The sequence below is a fragment of the Protopterus annectens genome, chromosome 6.part0 (assembly GCF_019279795.1).
Source record: "Protopterus annectens isolate FY-2018-M chromosome 6.part0, PAN1.0, whole genome shotgun sequence".
Taxonomy (NCBI): domain Eukaryota; kingdom Metazoa; phylum Chordata; order Ceratodontiformes; family Protopteridae; genus Protopterus; species Protopterus annectens.
The window spans coordinates 644,430,494-644,447,886 of record NC_056737.1 but is presented as its reverse complement, the minus strand read 5'-3'; the positions used below and the strand labels follow the sequence as shown (position 1 = coordinate 644,447,886).

The following is a 17,393-nucleotide window of genomic DNA, read 5'->3' as shown; positions in this document are numbered from 1 at the left end:
AATGGGCGTACCTTCGTTGAAGGTTGTGCGTCAGGGCTGGTAACTCGGCATGTAAAAATCAACTACCAATCATTAGCAGACCGGAGTTCTGCTGTGGCGACCCCTAACCGTGAAAAGCCGAAAGACACAAACAATACTTTTACTAAACCTTCTTTTGAGCGAGTATATGCATTTCCTTTAACAATTTTAACTTGTAAGATTGTTTTTCTGATGACCAGCACTTCAGCAAGGAAAGTTTTTGATCTTCAGCTCTTCTGACTTCTGAACCTTTTCCTCTACTTTCTGAGCTTCCAGCTTTTATGGCTTCTGAACCTTATACTGCCATTCGTAAGTACAAGACTTTGCTTTCCTATTGCCAGACCTTGCTCTTAATCAAAACGTTAAGTTACCTCATTCCTGTTCACAAACTGAGAACACTACTTGGAGAATTTTGCATACTGTGAGCCTTCATAGTCATTTAAGGGACTTCTCTAGTATGAAACATTTTAAAAAGTATAAACATCATTCTGTTTGTATCACTCATATGCGAAGTACAGCATTTTATGCAAAATATATGGTTTCTAATTGTATTCTCTGTGTGATAACTCTGCAAACAAACCAGTTTCTAGACAGGATCTCATTATTTTATGGCTTCTGCCACCTCTGGTCTTTTCTTTAGCAGAATGTGCAGCTTCTGTCTTTGAATGGTCCGAGTTCATTTTCTGTACAGGCGTTTACTAGACATTATGCGATGGTAGTGATTCTAAGGCTGGGGTGGGGTTCTGCCATTACATTAAGTTTGCGTGTATTGCTTGGGTATGGGGTTCCTTCTTGCTGTAAAATTCATGGTTTGGAATTTTCCCTTTAGTGATGAATTCTGCAGAACAAGGAAAGAAATACTTTGATACACTCCTGTAAGAAATTTACAATAACAGTAGGTTGCACATTTCATTTCAGTGTTTTTCTTTCCAATGTGTTTTTTATGTTTGTGTTTCTTTACGGCTAGAATCTAGAAGGTTATAATGTGTTGAAGTGATTAGCTACTTGGGCTTATCCTGTTTAGGTGGAACCCACATTAGAAGATGCCATTTATTTTACAGGAAGTTAAAGGAAATCAGCTGTTAGTGATCCTTTTTAAATTTAGTAAGCTTGCCACTGTTGAAAGCTGCTTGGAAATTGTCACCTGTGTAAGACACTGTAAGAGGTAATTTCTCAGCAATATTTCTGAGAACTTTTTTAGAAGCTGTCTTCATCCTAGAGAATGCCGAAGTCTGTGCATTCACTGAGACGTGGTTTAAAGCCACGGAGAGCACACCAACAGTGCAAGGTTATAATGTCTTTCACACATTTAGACCAGCTACTACATAGACAGGGACTAAAGGTGGAGGTGTCTCTATTTACATCATGGTCAAGCAGGATAATAGACTTGAGCTGTTCCATGTTCAAATCACCATAGGCAAAATCCAGTCTCACTTCCTTGCCAGCTATAGGTCCCCCTTTATGACCCAGGAAACCCATACCATGTATTTAAACTTATTACACTAACCATCCAAACCAATACCATATTCATGGGCGACTGTAATTACCCCACTATTAACTGGAATCCTATACGACACCAAATGTACATGCACAGAGATTCCTGGATTTTGCAAACGCAAACTCCCTGAACTAGATGGTCAGTACACCAACCAGGCATGCAGCCATACTGGATCTGGTCCTCAGTAATATGGGAGAGTGCCGCACACACCCTACTGTAATGTCTTCCCTGGTACGGTCATACCACAAAATGGTCTCCTTTGAAGTAAAAATAAAACCTGTACCCCCAGCTAAACCTGGAATATTTAAGAGCTACCCTAAAACTAACCTCCTGCAATTAAGGGATAACTTGGCAAAATTTCAAGCCCCCATAAACCCTGTGAACACTGCTGCCTATGCAAAACTGTTCATAGAAACCCTGTGCAAGCATGTTAATAGCTGCATAGAGGCAGCTGTACCCACCAGAAAGAAATACAGAACTAACTAAAAAAAGAAGCCACTTTGGTGGAATCATAAAATCAATAGGCAGTATAACAGAAGGAAGAAAATCATGGCAAACAGTAGGGGGTGCAGCACACATCAGGATAAAAGCAGTCTCATTGAACTAAACAAACATCTCAGAGGATAAATAAAGTCTACCAAAGCCAAATTTGAGGTGAATTTGGCCAAGGACAACCACAGGGCATTCTTTAACTATGTCCGCAACCTCAAAGGCAATACAGAATTGTTTGCAGAGCTCATTATAAATGGAGCAACCTATACTGAGCCATAAGATACAGCAAACCTATACAGAAAACCTAGTGTCCTTTAAATTCATTTCCAACTTTACCTCTCACTCCCCCTCAACCTTCCCTCAGCAGATACCATCAAATATAACTCCCCCTACTGTCACTAGGGAACAGGTCCTTAATGCTCTCTCCAAGACCAAGAACACTGCATCATTGGGCCCAGACCAAATCCCGGGATGCCTTCTAAATAGCACAAAACATGACCTATCAGGGCCTCTGGAATTGCTGTTTAACTATAGCCTCCAAACAAGGTTTGTGCCTCATGGATGGAGAACAGCAGCAGTCATCCCTCTCCACAAAGGTGGGCCATCTACAGACCCTGGATACTACAGACCCATAAGCCTCACTAGTCTTGTATGTAAAGCCATGGAAAGAGTTATCATGGAAATGATCAATAGTGGTACTGTAAACCTACAAACACTGGACCCAACCCAGTTTGGTTTTGTCAAGGGCAGATCATGCCTACTTAACCTGGTGGACTTCTTTGAGGAGGTGGTCAAAGCAATGAATGAGGGCAAAATAGTTCATGCTGCCAATCTTGATCTGGCCAAGGCATTTTACACTATACCCCACTTGGGTATTGTTGACAAACTCAGGAGGTACAAACTCCTAAGTCACCTGGTGGATAGCCAACTGGCTCACAGACAGGACCCAAGAAATTAGAATTGGGGAGTCCACCTCCACAAAGAGGCCAGTCACAAGTGTAGTCCCTCATTGATCAGTCCTTGGACTGCTCCTTTTTGGTATTTACTTCTCTGAAGTCAAGGCCAATGTCAGTGGTCTGTGGCTGACTAAATTTGCAGATGATTGCTAACTAGGAGCTGTCATTGAATCCCACACTGACACAAATGTCCTCCAGGAGGAGCTGATACAAACAACCGATGACACAGCCATGGCCTAAACTAAATGCCAAGAAATGCATAATAGTATTCTTCGTGAAGTCATCCACCCCTGATAAATGTCATATTGACAACACACCCCTTAGAGCTAACCCAATAGTCAGGGACTTAGGGACACACACAGATAGTAATCTAGCCTTTGACCATGACGTGTCTACAATAGTGAAGAAATCATTCTATGTTGCACAAATTATAAACAAAGGTATGGCATCTAAATCCAAGGCTGTCATTGTTCCACTGTATTTGGAATTCATCAGACCTATGATTGAGTAAAGTGCCCCCTTTGGTATGCACCTAACCAGGCATATCCAACAACTGGAATGTCCACAGAGGTTCCTCACTAAAAGAATACAGGGCTTAAGTAAAATTTCCTCTGTAGACCGCCTCAAGGCTCTAGCCCTGTATTCTGTCTCCTACATGCTTTTGAGGGGAGATCTACACCTGACAATACAGGGCATTGTCAGAACTCTGATGGACCTCCTGCATATCCGCAAAACAAACAGCACCAGAATTACCCGCTCTTAAGACTTAAACCATGCCTGTGATATAAATAGGACCTGCTGGGTAGACAGGTATGTATCCCACAGATTACCCCATCTCTGGAACAGGCTCCCCATCCATGTGAAGCAGAGTTCCTCCCTAACCCAATTCAAGTGCAGCCTGGACAATTGGATAGGGAACAGGAAATTCATCCCTGGTTTGGCACCTTTGTCTCTAATGGACACAGGCAACCTGTAATTGGTTCAATTCCTAGGCCCTAACTTATAAATGTTTAATCTCCCAAGCCCCTGCTTACACTTATCAAAGGTATCAGAACTTGTCAGAGATTTGGGCTGCATGGCTAGCCTTAAAAAAGCCCTTGTGGTTGTTAGCCTAGTAAACACCTATGAACCTTTAAGTCACTGAGAAATTACTTTAGCACAATGCTGAATTGATACTAGAATAAAAAGGCATTACTCAGTGTATGTTTGCACTTGTATTGTTGATGGGGTACCAAACTTTGTTTATGCTGTCGTTGTTCACAAAATCTGATGTAACAAGGGCTAGTCTCCTCTTAGTACAGACTTTTGCTGCTGCCACCTTCCACCTGTAGAGAAGCCATTCTGAAGGGTAAAACCAAAGGTGATAATTACCTAAAATAAAGTCTGCAGTGTATTATTATTATGGTGGTATTTTACACGGCTATGATTTGTGGACAGTGGGGGAAACCAGCTACATCTCATCTTGGGAACCTGGTTGCCTAAACGTAGGTATTTTATGCCACTGGTCTTCTAGCTAAGGTGTCAGAAGTCTTCGAGGTTGCCAAAAAATGATCTGTACAGCAGTGAAGTCTTGTCTGCCACAGTCCAGGTGACTGGAGTTTGTTTAGTAGCGCAGGTGTCTGTTGGAGTTAGCTCAAGGAGGACGGGAGTATCTGTCTTTTGGGGAGGGGCAGTCTGAAGCTCGACAGTGCCAGAATCCCTCAGGGGATGGCCAACAACACAGAAGGATGGCCATGAGGGGTGGGTGTTTGCCCACCATACTGGAAACATGGTAGCTCTCATCACAGGTAACACAGGAGTGTCCACTTGCACAGGGAGAAAACCTTGGTCTTGCTGTGCTGCAAGTTGCTTGCTGCACTCCCAGGGCTGGGGTTAGGATCATACACATAGCCTGTTACTACGGGGATACTGGCAAGGGCATAAACTGTACATGGCTGCCTCACTGATGATCTCCCAGACTGCTGTCACCCTCATTTTGGAATACTCATGATAGGAGATTGAATGGGCTGGCATTATAGTGTAACAGTATTAAGCTCTGAGACTTGTAATTGCAAATCCAGGAATAGCAATGCTGAATGTGTGAAAATAGGGAATTGTGTTTATTAAGTCTGAGATCACTGTGACTGAGTATTCGCTTTCATTCAAGGTGTAGAAGTCCTGCAGGGAGTGTGTCTACATAATAGTAGTGGAGGTGTGGGGTTTGACCACTGCTTGCAAAAATAACTTTAAACAACCTAATAGTCAACATTTGCTGTTCTCCTTTAATTTTGCTGTGTGCCACCCCCTTGTAAGTTTGGAACTCAGAATTGCAGTCGGTAGCTGGAAAAAATATTCATATTGGAGGATATATTTTACCATGTGGAGGTTGTTGTGTCTTTCGGCTGTTCCCGGTTAGGGGTCACCACAGCAGACCTCCGGTCCGCTAACGATTGGCAGTAGATTTTCACGTGCTGAGTTTCCAGCTCTGACACACAACCTTCAACGAAGGTACGCCCATTCACGCATGTCTCCACGCAGAAGACGCTTTAGCTGAGAATTGAATAGGACAACGTCTTACTGTGAGGTGACAATGCTACCACAGCACCACCACCGCAGTCAAAAAAAAAAAAAAAAAACAATGAATGATACAAGAAAAAATATACAGCAGTGCAGCATAATATAAATGGCATATAGATACCAGACACACAGAACTAAATTAATAGCAGCATTATAGTGTGGTTTAAACACCTGCTTCAAAAATAGCGCATTCAGCAACAGGATGCAAAAAACATCAATTAGTAACAAAACAAAACACACAGAAATAAAAGAAAAATAATTGCAGTTTATAGGTGTGTAGTTTACACACACAAGTCAAACAATGAAATCAGTACAGTACATAATATAGCCACAGTTGCAAAAATAGAAAGCAGATGTTACATAGAGTTAAGTACCCCAGATGTGTACTGGTTACGTAGAAGTAATCCGAGTTTGGCACATACTTTTAGGTGTTACTAGTTACAGCTATACCTAACACCCCTCCCACCAAGTTGTTGAGATACAAAGCATTGTGACTAAGGAATATTAATGCAACAAGAATCCCTGAAGCATTTGCATTTATCTTCAGAGAGCCTCTCATAGATTTTTCTCAAATTTTTGTTGAGATTGGTGCCTTGTATTTTTAATGGAAAACTGTTCCAGCAAGCAAATGCCAAGATGGAAAATGTTTTTCCTCCATTTGCTGCTTTGAAAGGAGGTCTTTCTAGTGAAAGAATTTAATCATTGGATCGTCTCAGGCTGTAGGCAGAAGTTTTCACTGTAAGTTTACAAAACACAGAAGGACATTTTCTTTGGATGACTATTTTAAATAGAAAAGTAGAAAGAAGGGTAGCACATGCATTTATAGGGAGCCAGTTAGCCAACCTTTTCTAAGAGTATGCAGTGGTATATCATGAGCTCTGATGGTGATATAAAATGGTAGCTGTCATGACCTTCAGGTCCTATGTGCTTGGTACTTTTGAAGGTTATTTTCAACAAACTTGACTATCCACCTTTTGGACTGCTGGGTTCAGTGGAAGATGTTAAGAACTTAATCCTGGTGGCCATTAACCTACAAGATGTATAGATTTCAGGCATTATATTTCAGAGACCCTTATGTGGTTGTTCACAAGGACTGGGCATGTCTTAAGATGAATTGCATTTCTTTCTTAACGTGAAGTTGGATCAGTAAGTCCATTTTTTTTATTTGTTTTCTTCTTTGGAGTAAAATCCAGAAGAGAGAATTCCCCTCATAGGGTGCATATACACTGTCACCTCAGGCTGTATCACAAGGAGTTACATGAGGTCAAGATAATGGATTTTTTTTTCTTTTTTTATGTACCAGTTATCTAGAGCCTAGCAAAGGCCAAGTATTTGTTTTGCGAATAGATTCCCGGCTGTGTTTTCTTCTGTCATGGGGTGGTTCACCACCCCTTGAACAGCATGGTTAAAGCACCTCACTGTTTCCAATACCAATTTTAAAAGTGTGTCCTTTACAGACCTGTGTGCCACTGCTACATGTTGTCATGAAATATGTCCATCCAGTGGTATTTGGTTACTTTGTTGTTGCCCAGTATAGCGAAGTCCATTCATATGAGCACTGAAGACCAAATGGCCAATGTGTGTACAGCTGATGTAACTTTACCAAACTTAGAGCTATATTAGCTAAAGGATGCATGCCCAAAGCTATTACTGATTGAAATTCTTCACAACTTTTACTTACCATAGAGCATACCTGAGAATAAGTGCACACATATTCGTAGTTGCCACGTCTTTGATCTTTCAGTGAGCCTCCTGCAATGGCTTATTTTCCTCCCTCTTGTTTTTCTGATGTTGGATAGTCCCACAACCTAATTCAGGTGGGTCTTAGATTAAGTAAGTACAACATTTGTATCTTAAATCCTTATTTGGTTTGTTTTTATTTTTTATCTTCATCCTTATGCTCCATGAAGGCATAACTGGTAAACATGAAGCTAGGTGCACCCTCCTAACCCAGTCTGATCATGTTAGAGTATAAGCCTATGGGAGGCATGCATACCCCAATAGAAGGTACTAGATAGAAGCCTTTGAAGAGCTGTAACCAGACAGGGCTCTCAGAAAAAATGATCTCTAGTTCTTATCCAAGGTGGAGGGCCATCTCAAAGATAAGCAAACAAGAACAATGCAGGACAACCTCAAGGTTTGTAGCGAAAACCACAGCAGGAAACGGAACGGAACCAGCGTTTCTTAAGTAATTCAATTTTATTAAAGTAAAGCCAGTAAAAACCAAAAGTTTCGATGAAGTCAATACAAATAAGTAAACAGTTCTGTTCTTCACTTGCAATAACGTGAACCACAACAAAATAATTCCAATAGATCAAGCGCTTTCGCCCGGGCTCTCCCGGGCTTTCTCAAGATAATCTTACTATGCAACCTATATCCTTATATACCCATTGGTTGCTTAGTTAATTGTACAATTATTTTATTAAGGCTTTTTCAAGCGATTCCATACTTAAAGTTGTATTCCCTTCATAAAATGAGCAGTGTTAAAACTATTAAAACATTAAATAATTATTGAATGTTGTCTTTTTTGCCACGTATTTTGTATTCTTTAACTCGCCTTCCTTGTTATGGAGTTCTTTGTTTAACCAAACTGTTTATGTTCGTGTATGTGGTAGACTTTCAACCAGGCTGCTTTTTATGCAATAAAATAAAATAAAATAAAATAAAATAAACTTCTTTTCTTATGTTGTGTTATGTTCCTTGCCCTTGGGTAAAAAGCCATGCTTGTAAGGATCGATCGTGAATGTTGTTTGTTATCTCTTACCATTGGGTTCACAAATTTGATCGCTGGTATATTAGCATTTTATGGATATGTACTACATTTTTTTGTTCTTTATTATTAGGATTGTTGTATTATTACTGTTGTTTTTATTAATTTTCATATTTTCTACATTAAAACAATTATCTATATTTGAATTTATAAAATGTTGATTTCTACATCAAAAATTAATTTAACTATAATTATTATAAATACCTGTGTAAATAACTATAAAAATACATATGTACATTTCATAAAATTTATAACATTTATTTTTTAATTTTACTATATAAATAGGTCATTAAATAATTAATCTTTAAATAAGTACATAAATTGTTACCTTTTATAAATAAATAATTATTAATTGATTATACAATATATTGTTATATATATATAAAAATGTCAAAAAATTTTTTTAAAATCATAAAACTATTTTAAAACCTATTTTTCTTAGTATCTATGCTTAAATTTCTACATCCTTGTTATTTTATTATAATTTTGCCCTTCTCTGTTTCAATACACTACTTATACTAACATGCTCATTTAGCCCTGGTGCCTTTGCAGCATTTAATCTAATTTGCCAAACTAGTTCCCTATATTCCAGGGATGTTTCCCAGGTGCTGCAAAGGCACTAGGGCTAAATGAGCATGTTAGTATAAGTAGTGTATTGAAACAGAGAAGGGCAAAATTATAATAAAATAACAAGGATGTAGAAATTTAAGCATAGATACTAAGAAAAATAGGTTTTAAAATAGTTTTATGATTTTAAAAAAATTTTTTGACATTTTTTATATATATATAACAATATATTGTATAATCAATTAATAATTATTTATTTATAAAAGGTAACAATTTATGTAGTTATTTAAAGATTAATTATTTAATGACCTATTTATATAGTAAAATTAAAAAATAAATGTTATAAATTTTATGAAATGTACATATGTATTTTTATAGTTATTTACACAGGTATTTATAATAATTATAGTTAAATTAATTTTTGATGTAGAAATCAACATTTTATAAATTCAAATATAGATAATTGTTTTAATGTAGAAAATATGAAAATTAATAAAAACAACAGTAATAATACAACAATCCTAATAATAAAGAACAAAAAAATGTAGTACATATCCATAAAATGCTAATATACCAGCGATCAAATTTGTGAACCCAATGGTAAGAGATAACAAACAACATTCACGATCGATCCTTACAAGCATGGCTTTTTACCCAAGGGCAAGGAACATAACACAACATAAGAAAAGAAGTTTATTTTATTTTATTTTATTTTATTGCATAAAAAGCAGCCTGGTTGAAAGTCTACCACATACACGAACATAAACAGTTTGGTTAAACAAAGAACTCCATAACAAGGAAGGCGAGTTAAAGAATACAAAATACGTGGCAAAAAAGACAACATTCAATAATTATTTAATGTTTTAATAGTTTTAACACTGCTCTTTTTATGAAGGGAATACAACTTTAAGTATGGAATCGCTTGAAAAAGCCTTAATAAAATAATTGTACAATTAACTAAGCAACCAATGGGTATATAAGGATATAGGTTGCATAGTAAGATTATCTTGAGAAAACCCGGGAGAGCCCGGGCGAAAGCGCTTGATCTATTGGAATTATTTTGTTGTGGTTCACGTTATTGCAAGTGAAGAACAGAACTGTTTACTTATTTGTATTGACTTCATCGAAACTTTTGGTTTTTACTGGCTTTACTTTAATAAAATTGAATTACTTAAGAAACGCTGGTTCCGTTCCGTTTCCTGCTGTGGTTTTCGCTACAAACCTTGAGGTTGTCCTGCATTGTTCTTGTTTGCTTACCAGTTGTTTACTACATGGCGGAAGACGTAGGAACCTCGGACTTTAACAATACGCCCAACATTTTAATTGAAGACAACAATAGCGATGACAACGCACCAGTAACACGGGGAGAATTTAGGCAAGTGATTTGCCTACTCTCACAACTCAGCGGGTTACTAACGAAAGATAGTACTACCAACGTTATGGCACCACCACCAAACCAGCAAGAACTTTTTGAAAAAGAACCGACGGTAAAAAGGAAAAGACTTTCCACGGAAGTATTCGAAGACGACCGGGTACACAACCAGAGCTCCCAAAGTACACGAAGCAAGACTCCGCACTCAAACCTAGGTCAGCAAAATAAGGATTTTAACCTAAAAAAATGGACAAACAAACATTTTATGTTTGCACAAGGTACTGTACAACAAAATTATAACGCTCAAAATAATAATATTGAGCATTTGGTAACTGAATTTAACAATAAACTGTATGCATACAGAACGGCCCAAATGGAAATTGAATATTTGACTGAATGTGTAAGGGTGGAACGTATCCCAAAAGGGCTACGGTGTAACAGATTACCAAACAATGCACAACCGGGTACCAAGCTATTTGATGAAATCACTGCTTTGTTTAATAAAACAGGGATAGAAATGTTGAAATTGATGATTAATGACTATGAAAGCAAAGCTAAAGCCTTGTTAAATGAAATTGATAAATTAAATGATAGTATAACAAATAACATGTATTTTAGTGGGGTGAAACGTGACTATGAACAAGCATTTAAAGAGGTAGATGACCATTGTAACAGAGTAGTCATGAGAAAAATCAAGAAATTGGAAAGAGATTTAGAAGAATATAGGAATGGCACAGCATATTGTTTCAGTAAAAAAAGCAGAATTGTTTCAACAAGACCTAATTACCAGGAGGGAACAATTAACAATGAAGTTAATGTAAATGAAAATAATGATTGGATAGAGGTTCCCAGAAGAAGTGAAAGGCTTGCACAAAAAAGTAATTACGGTAATAAGCAGGTTTTTCAGCAAGCACCGGGAAGACAAATGAATCGAGAAGTGAATCAGTCAGCACAAGTGTGGAACAGATTCAGGAGGTAACCTCCAATAAACCAGGTGTGATAGGAACAATTGATACTAAAAACCAAGAAAAAACTGCTCACATATCTACCCACACATGCACAATAGCCAAATAGGATAATCTCTCTATATATAATTTCACAGAGATAGAAATTAATGGGACATTTTTTGAACTTTTCAAAAAGGGACTACATTTTGTACCTGATACCTCTATTAATATTACCAATACCATAATTGATTTAAAACTATTTATGAGGCAATTAAATTTAAATATTTATTTTGGTAATATGCAAAACACACAACAAGGATTGTGCAGGAAAAGCACATTTAACCCCCCACTGCACCCTTCACTGAAAATATATGAGGAATTGGTGGAGAATGAGTTCAGAAGGTTGATCAGACAAAGCAAATTCAAAGAATCCAATAATTTCCCAGATGAATACAACAAGCTGCTAACATTCTTGAAAAAAGAGAACATAAGGGTGATGAAAACGGACAAAGGGGGTGGGGTAGTACTTATGTATCAACAAGTTTATGAAACTTATATTCATAACATGTTACATGATACAGAACAATACACACAGATCTCTATAAATGAAAGGAACATAGCCTACAGTAAAATTAAGTACTATTTAGAAGACCACCTTTTGCAAGGAGCAATAAATGAACAGCTCTTTAATTACCTCCTAGTACAAAAACCACTTACCCCCATAATTTTTGGAATACCAAAGGTCCATAAGGGCCTACAACCTTTAAAATTTAGGCCGATAGTAGCGGGAGCAAAGGGCATTACTGAGCCATTAGGAAAATACATCGATAATATGACTAAAAAATGTATAACATCATTAGAATGTATTTGCAAAGATTCATGGGAATTTTTAAAAGGAATAAAAAATGAATTTTTTGCAGAAACACAGTTTATGATTACCATTGACATTATTGACTTATTCCCAAGCATCCCGCACGAAATAGGACTTGAGTGGTTTAACGAAATGTTAGTTAAGCTCACGACCTTTAATGGTGATATTATTAAGTTAATAGTAGATTTTATGGGAATTATTTTAAATAACAATTTCATAATTTTTAATGGAGAACTTTTTAAACAAAGCAAGGGTGTAGCCATGGGTACACCGTGTGCATCAGCATATGCAAACCTTGTCCTACACCATTGGGAGCTGGAATACATCTTTGTACCAGATTGGGCCAAATATATTGTCCACTAGAAACGATTTTTGGACGATATATGCATTTTATGGAAAGGTACTTACTATGATTTTATTAGTTTTATAGATTATATCAATGGATCTACTAACTTTTTAAAATTTACTTATGAAATCAATTCTAATCAATTACATTATTTAGACATTAATTTAATGAAAAACAATGAAACCAACAACTTTGAATCTAGTATCTATAGAAAGAGTACTTATTCTAACATGCTTTTGCATTTTGACAGTAGTCACCCATATTTCCAAAAAAAGAGTATTCTTAAAGGCCAACTAATTAGAGCATCAAGAATTTGTAGCACAGACCATTTATTTCAAGTTGAAATAGAATATTTAAAGACGCTTTTTCTAGAGAAAAAGTACCCTTTAGGTTTGATTAATGTTTTAATTAATGAAATTTCAATGAAAAGAAATGAAAAATATGCCCCACTCTTAAATAATGAACTAATTAATAATACAAAAGAAACTGAAAACAATGAAGAATATAAAAAGCAAGCATTTGTATATACATTCAACAGTGATAGTAAAGAAATAGAAGCCATTATTACAAAATATTGGCCGGTGTTGTCAAATAATTTTGAAATTAATAAAATGATTCCAAAATTACCAAAGTTTATAAGGAAGAAAAACAACAACCTTAAAAATCTTTTTGAAAAAGAAACAAATAACAACCAAAATAACACAAAATTAATGAGGGGTACCTATAAATGTGGAACCTGCAAGCAATGTGTTTTTATGCTTGATGACATAGGTTTATATTTAAAATCAAGAAGTATAGGTTTATATTCCCTAGGACATTACAATTGTAATTCGAAGGGCATAATATACCTAGGAATATGTCAGCATTGTTTATCCTTTTACGTAGGAAAAACAGAACGAACGTTAAAAAGAAGAGTATATGAACATTCCTACGAAATAAAAACAAAGAAAGAAACAAATGCATTCTTTAAACATTCTTTAACATGTCAAGAAATGAACTTAAAATTTTTAGTGCTCGAGCAGGTAAAAAATGACATTAGAGGGGGAGACTGGGAAACATCCCTGGAATATAGGGAACTAGTTTGGCAAATTAGATTAAATGCTGCAAAGGCACCAGGGCTAAATGAGCATGTTAGTATAAGTAGTGTATTGAAACAGAGAAGGGCAAAATTATAATAAAATAACAAGGATGTAGAAATTTAAGCATAGATACTAAGAAAAATAGGTTTTAAAATAGTTTTATGATTTAAAAAAAATTTTTTGACATTTTTTATATATATATAACAATATATTGTATAATCAATTAATAATTATTTATTTATAAAAGGTAACAATTTATGTACTTATTTAAAGATTAATTATTTAATGACCTATTTATATAGTAAAATTAAAAAATAAATGTTATAAATTTTATGAAATGTACATATGTATTTTTATAGTTATTTACACAGGTATTTATAATAATTATAGTTAAATTAATTTTTGATGTAGAAATCAACATTTTATAAATTCAAATATAGATAATTGTTTTAATGTAGAAAATATGAAAATTAATAAAAACAACAGTAATAATACAACAATCCTAATAATAAAGAACAAAAAAATGTAGTACATATCCATAAAATGCTAATATACCAGCGATCAAATTTGTGAACCCAATGGTAAGAGATAACAAACAACATTCACGATCGATCCTTACAAGCATGGCTTTTTACCCAAGGGCAAGGAACATAACACAACATAAGAAAAGAAGTTTATTTTATTTTATTTTATTTTATTGCATAAAAAGCAGCCTGGTTGAAAGTCTACCACATACACGAACATAAACAGTTTGGTTAAACAAAGAACTCCATAACAAGGAAGGCGAGTTAAAGAATACAAAATACGTGGCAAAAAAGACAACATTCAATAATTATTTAATGTTTTAATAGTTTTAACACTGCTCATTTTATGAAGGGAATACAACTTTAAGTATGGAATCGCTTGAAAAAGCCTTAATAAAATAATTGTACAATTAACTAAGCAACCAATGGGTATATAAGGATATAGGTTGCATAGTAAGATTATCTTGAGAAAGCCCGGGAGAGCCCGGGCGAAAGCGCTTGATCTATTGGAATTATTTTGTTGTGGTTCACGTTATTGCAAGTGAAGAACAGAACTGTTTACTTATTTGTATTGACTTCATCGAAACTTTTGGTTTTTACTGGCTTTACTTTAATAAAATTTAATTACTTAAGAAATGCTGGTTCCGTTCCATCTCAAAGATGGCTGATATATAGTGAGGAGTCATACACAAATCTATAATGTTCCATATCTACTGAGTCTTGCATTTAATGTTTCCTTAAGGTATATGAAATAGCTGCAGTTGTAACTTTCCTTGTCTGAGGTCTTCAACAGAAATCAAAAATGACTAGGTTTGTGAGCACCTGGTTTCCTAATCTGATTGTTTTGTATTTTTTTTTGTCTATGCAGGTCTGAGATGTATGCTGTCTCTCTGCCAGCACTGATTGTCATCAGGCATTGGGATTATAGCACAGAAGTAGTTCCAGTAACAAAACATGGCATTGAGGACATGACACTGACTATCAGCAGTTTGGTGCTTGAGCCATTTGTAAGTGTGTATATTGTATGCTTTCTTAAAGACATAAAACAATATCGAGTATCATGGTCCAGTAAAATCAGAAAGCACTGCTAAACATATACAGTATTTACTCTGGTCACTTCCACCTAATAAGAGAATATTCCTTTACAATTATTGGAAGTTTGGCAGAGAATGTGTGATCTGGAGTAGGGACTTCATTTGTCAGCAACCTGTGGGCCTTGGATCCGAGCCGGCAACTATTTATACAGCTATGGATCCGAGCTTCTATCTGCTCCCCTCACCCATAATCCCCTGCCAACCCCAAATGACCCCAGATCTAGTTTGCCGCTCTTAGTAGAGACAGCTGGATTTTGAGCTCCTGGCGATTTACCAGATAAGTTAAAATCTTGTAAAATTAGAGAGTTTTTTCTAAGTTTGTTAAACAGTGTGTGTGATTTAGGTTTCCCTTTTTGATATTTTCTTAATTTTTAGTGTAATCCCTCCCCTCGCTGGTTCGTAGAGTGTGTGTGTGTTGCTTGTGTTTTTGAGGCCTAGTGTGATTGTGTAGCTTACGTTAGTTTTTTGTTATCATGTCAGAGGCCCCAAAACCCATTTTTTCCAAGTGCACCGAGTGTGGCAATAAGCTTTCATCGGCAGATGGCCACACTTGGTGTGTTCGGTGCCTTGGGGTTGAACACCTGTCCTCGGGCTGTATCATTTGTGCAGCGTTCAACCCCAGGGCACTGAAAGAGCGGAGGTCGAAGCTGGTCCTGGTGGGACTTCTGCCCCCGGATTCAGCTTCGGCCTCCGCTCCTCCCGTGGCACCTCCTCAGCCAGTGGTGGTGGCCACTCCTGCCCCCCTTCCCCGCCCAGGATTCAAACTCCCACTAAAGCGCCGGAGGACAGGGAGGCCAGGAGGGAGAAACGGAGGGAGAAGCACCACAAGCGGAGGGCCGAGGCCTCCGCTTCAGCCCCCCCAGCTAAGCGGGCTTCTCCCTCCACGGCTTCCAGGTCTCCTCCTCCTCGGCTTCGATCTCCTTGCTTCTCCCCGGGACCCGAGGAGGAGGAGACCCGATCTCCGTCGAGGTCATCGAGGCGGCATTCCAGGCCTGCCTCGGTGGCCTGTTCAAGATCAACCTACAGCCTGTCTGATGCAGACTTGAACCGGATGATGAGGAGGTTCATCCAGGCCCAGCTGCAGATGGGAGTGCTTTTGCCTTCCCCCCCTTCGGGTGGGAGCTCGACACCTTTCTTTGTTCCGATTGCTCCTTCTCTGACCCGCTTCCCGGGTTTGGAGCGCTCGGAGCTGGGCAGTGTCGGAGCCGGTAGTGGGCGGTGCCGACAGTACTGAGTACTTCGGATCTGATCCTGCCCTCGAGTCTGTCGGTTCCATTGTGGGATCCGACCTCTCGGAGCCGTGGGGCGAGCTTCGGATCCAAGAGATTCCATGTGCCTTCGGCTCCATCCAGGTCGGAGCACACTGGTCCCTCGGATCCAACGGTCTTGGCACCGGTTCCGATCCCTTCATCAGATCCGAGTGGGAGTCGGCTTTCGGAACCCAGGGAGAGCAGCTCCCCCTCGGCCTTCGATGCAGTGGAGAGGGCTCTGTCGAGAGCATCCGGACCCCCGGCCCTTGTCTCGGCTCCACCCTGCACTCCCTCTCTGCTGGGTCAGGCTCCCATCACCCGGCCACAGGAACAGCCTGCTTCGATGTCCCAGGTTGTTCCATTGGAACAGGATGTTGCTGGTGAGACCTCCTCGGACAGCCCCCCCCCTCCGAGGAAGTGCCTCGCAAGCACAAGTGTAAGAGGAGGCACGTGGACTCCCCTGAGTCCTTAACAGAGGACACGGACTTGGATGAAGGGGAAGGCTCCCCAAGGTCACCCCCTGAGGTTGTCTCCTTTGGAGACATCATGGAAATGCTCAGGATCGGGGGGGGGGGGTGGTCTGCCCCCAAGGCTTCCTCCAACGAGTCCGTGTTCCTGGAGGCATTCGAAGCAGGCCCATCTACCTCTTGGGTGTCCCCTCCGGCTGACCACCTGGTGGACCTTATTACCACCAGGGCGTGGAGGGAGCCGGACACTGTGGAGCCAGTCCCTAAATGCCCGGATAGGATCTTGAGCCCCCCCCCCGCAGACCGGTCCCACTGGAGCAAGGGTCCCCCCGTAGATGCCATGTTGATGGCGGCAGCCACTAAGAGGGAACTAGCGCAGGAGAGCCCCTCGGGTCATCCACCGAGCAAGGAGTCCCGCTCAATGGATCGCCTTGGGAAGCGGGTATTTAGTTCAGCAACCTTCTCAGTAAGGTCCCTGAACTACATGGCACGTCATCAGGATGCAGCGAGATCTTATTAAAGAATACGCTGCTTCCCCCTCAGAGTCCATGTCGGCGGAGGACAAGCAGTTGTACTCCACTCGTAT

At 38.6% G+C, this 17,393-nt stretch overlaps 1 protein-coding gene across 1 annotated transcript in view; it reads left to right on the top strand.

Annotated features, from left to right (window-relative positions):
* The window catches only part of TXNDC16 (thioredoxin domain containing 16), a 1,725,832-nt gene that overhangs the window by 1,307,115 nt on the left and 401,324 nt on the right, over positions 1-17,393 (top strand). The window contains exon 15 of the mRNA XM_044073553.1: positions 14,865-15,003. Coding sequence (XP_043929488.1) covers positions 14,865-15,003 — 139 coding nt within the window. The remainder of the gene's footprint in view (positions 1-14,864; positions 15,004-17,393) is intronic.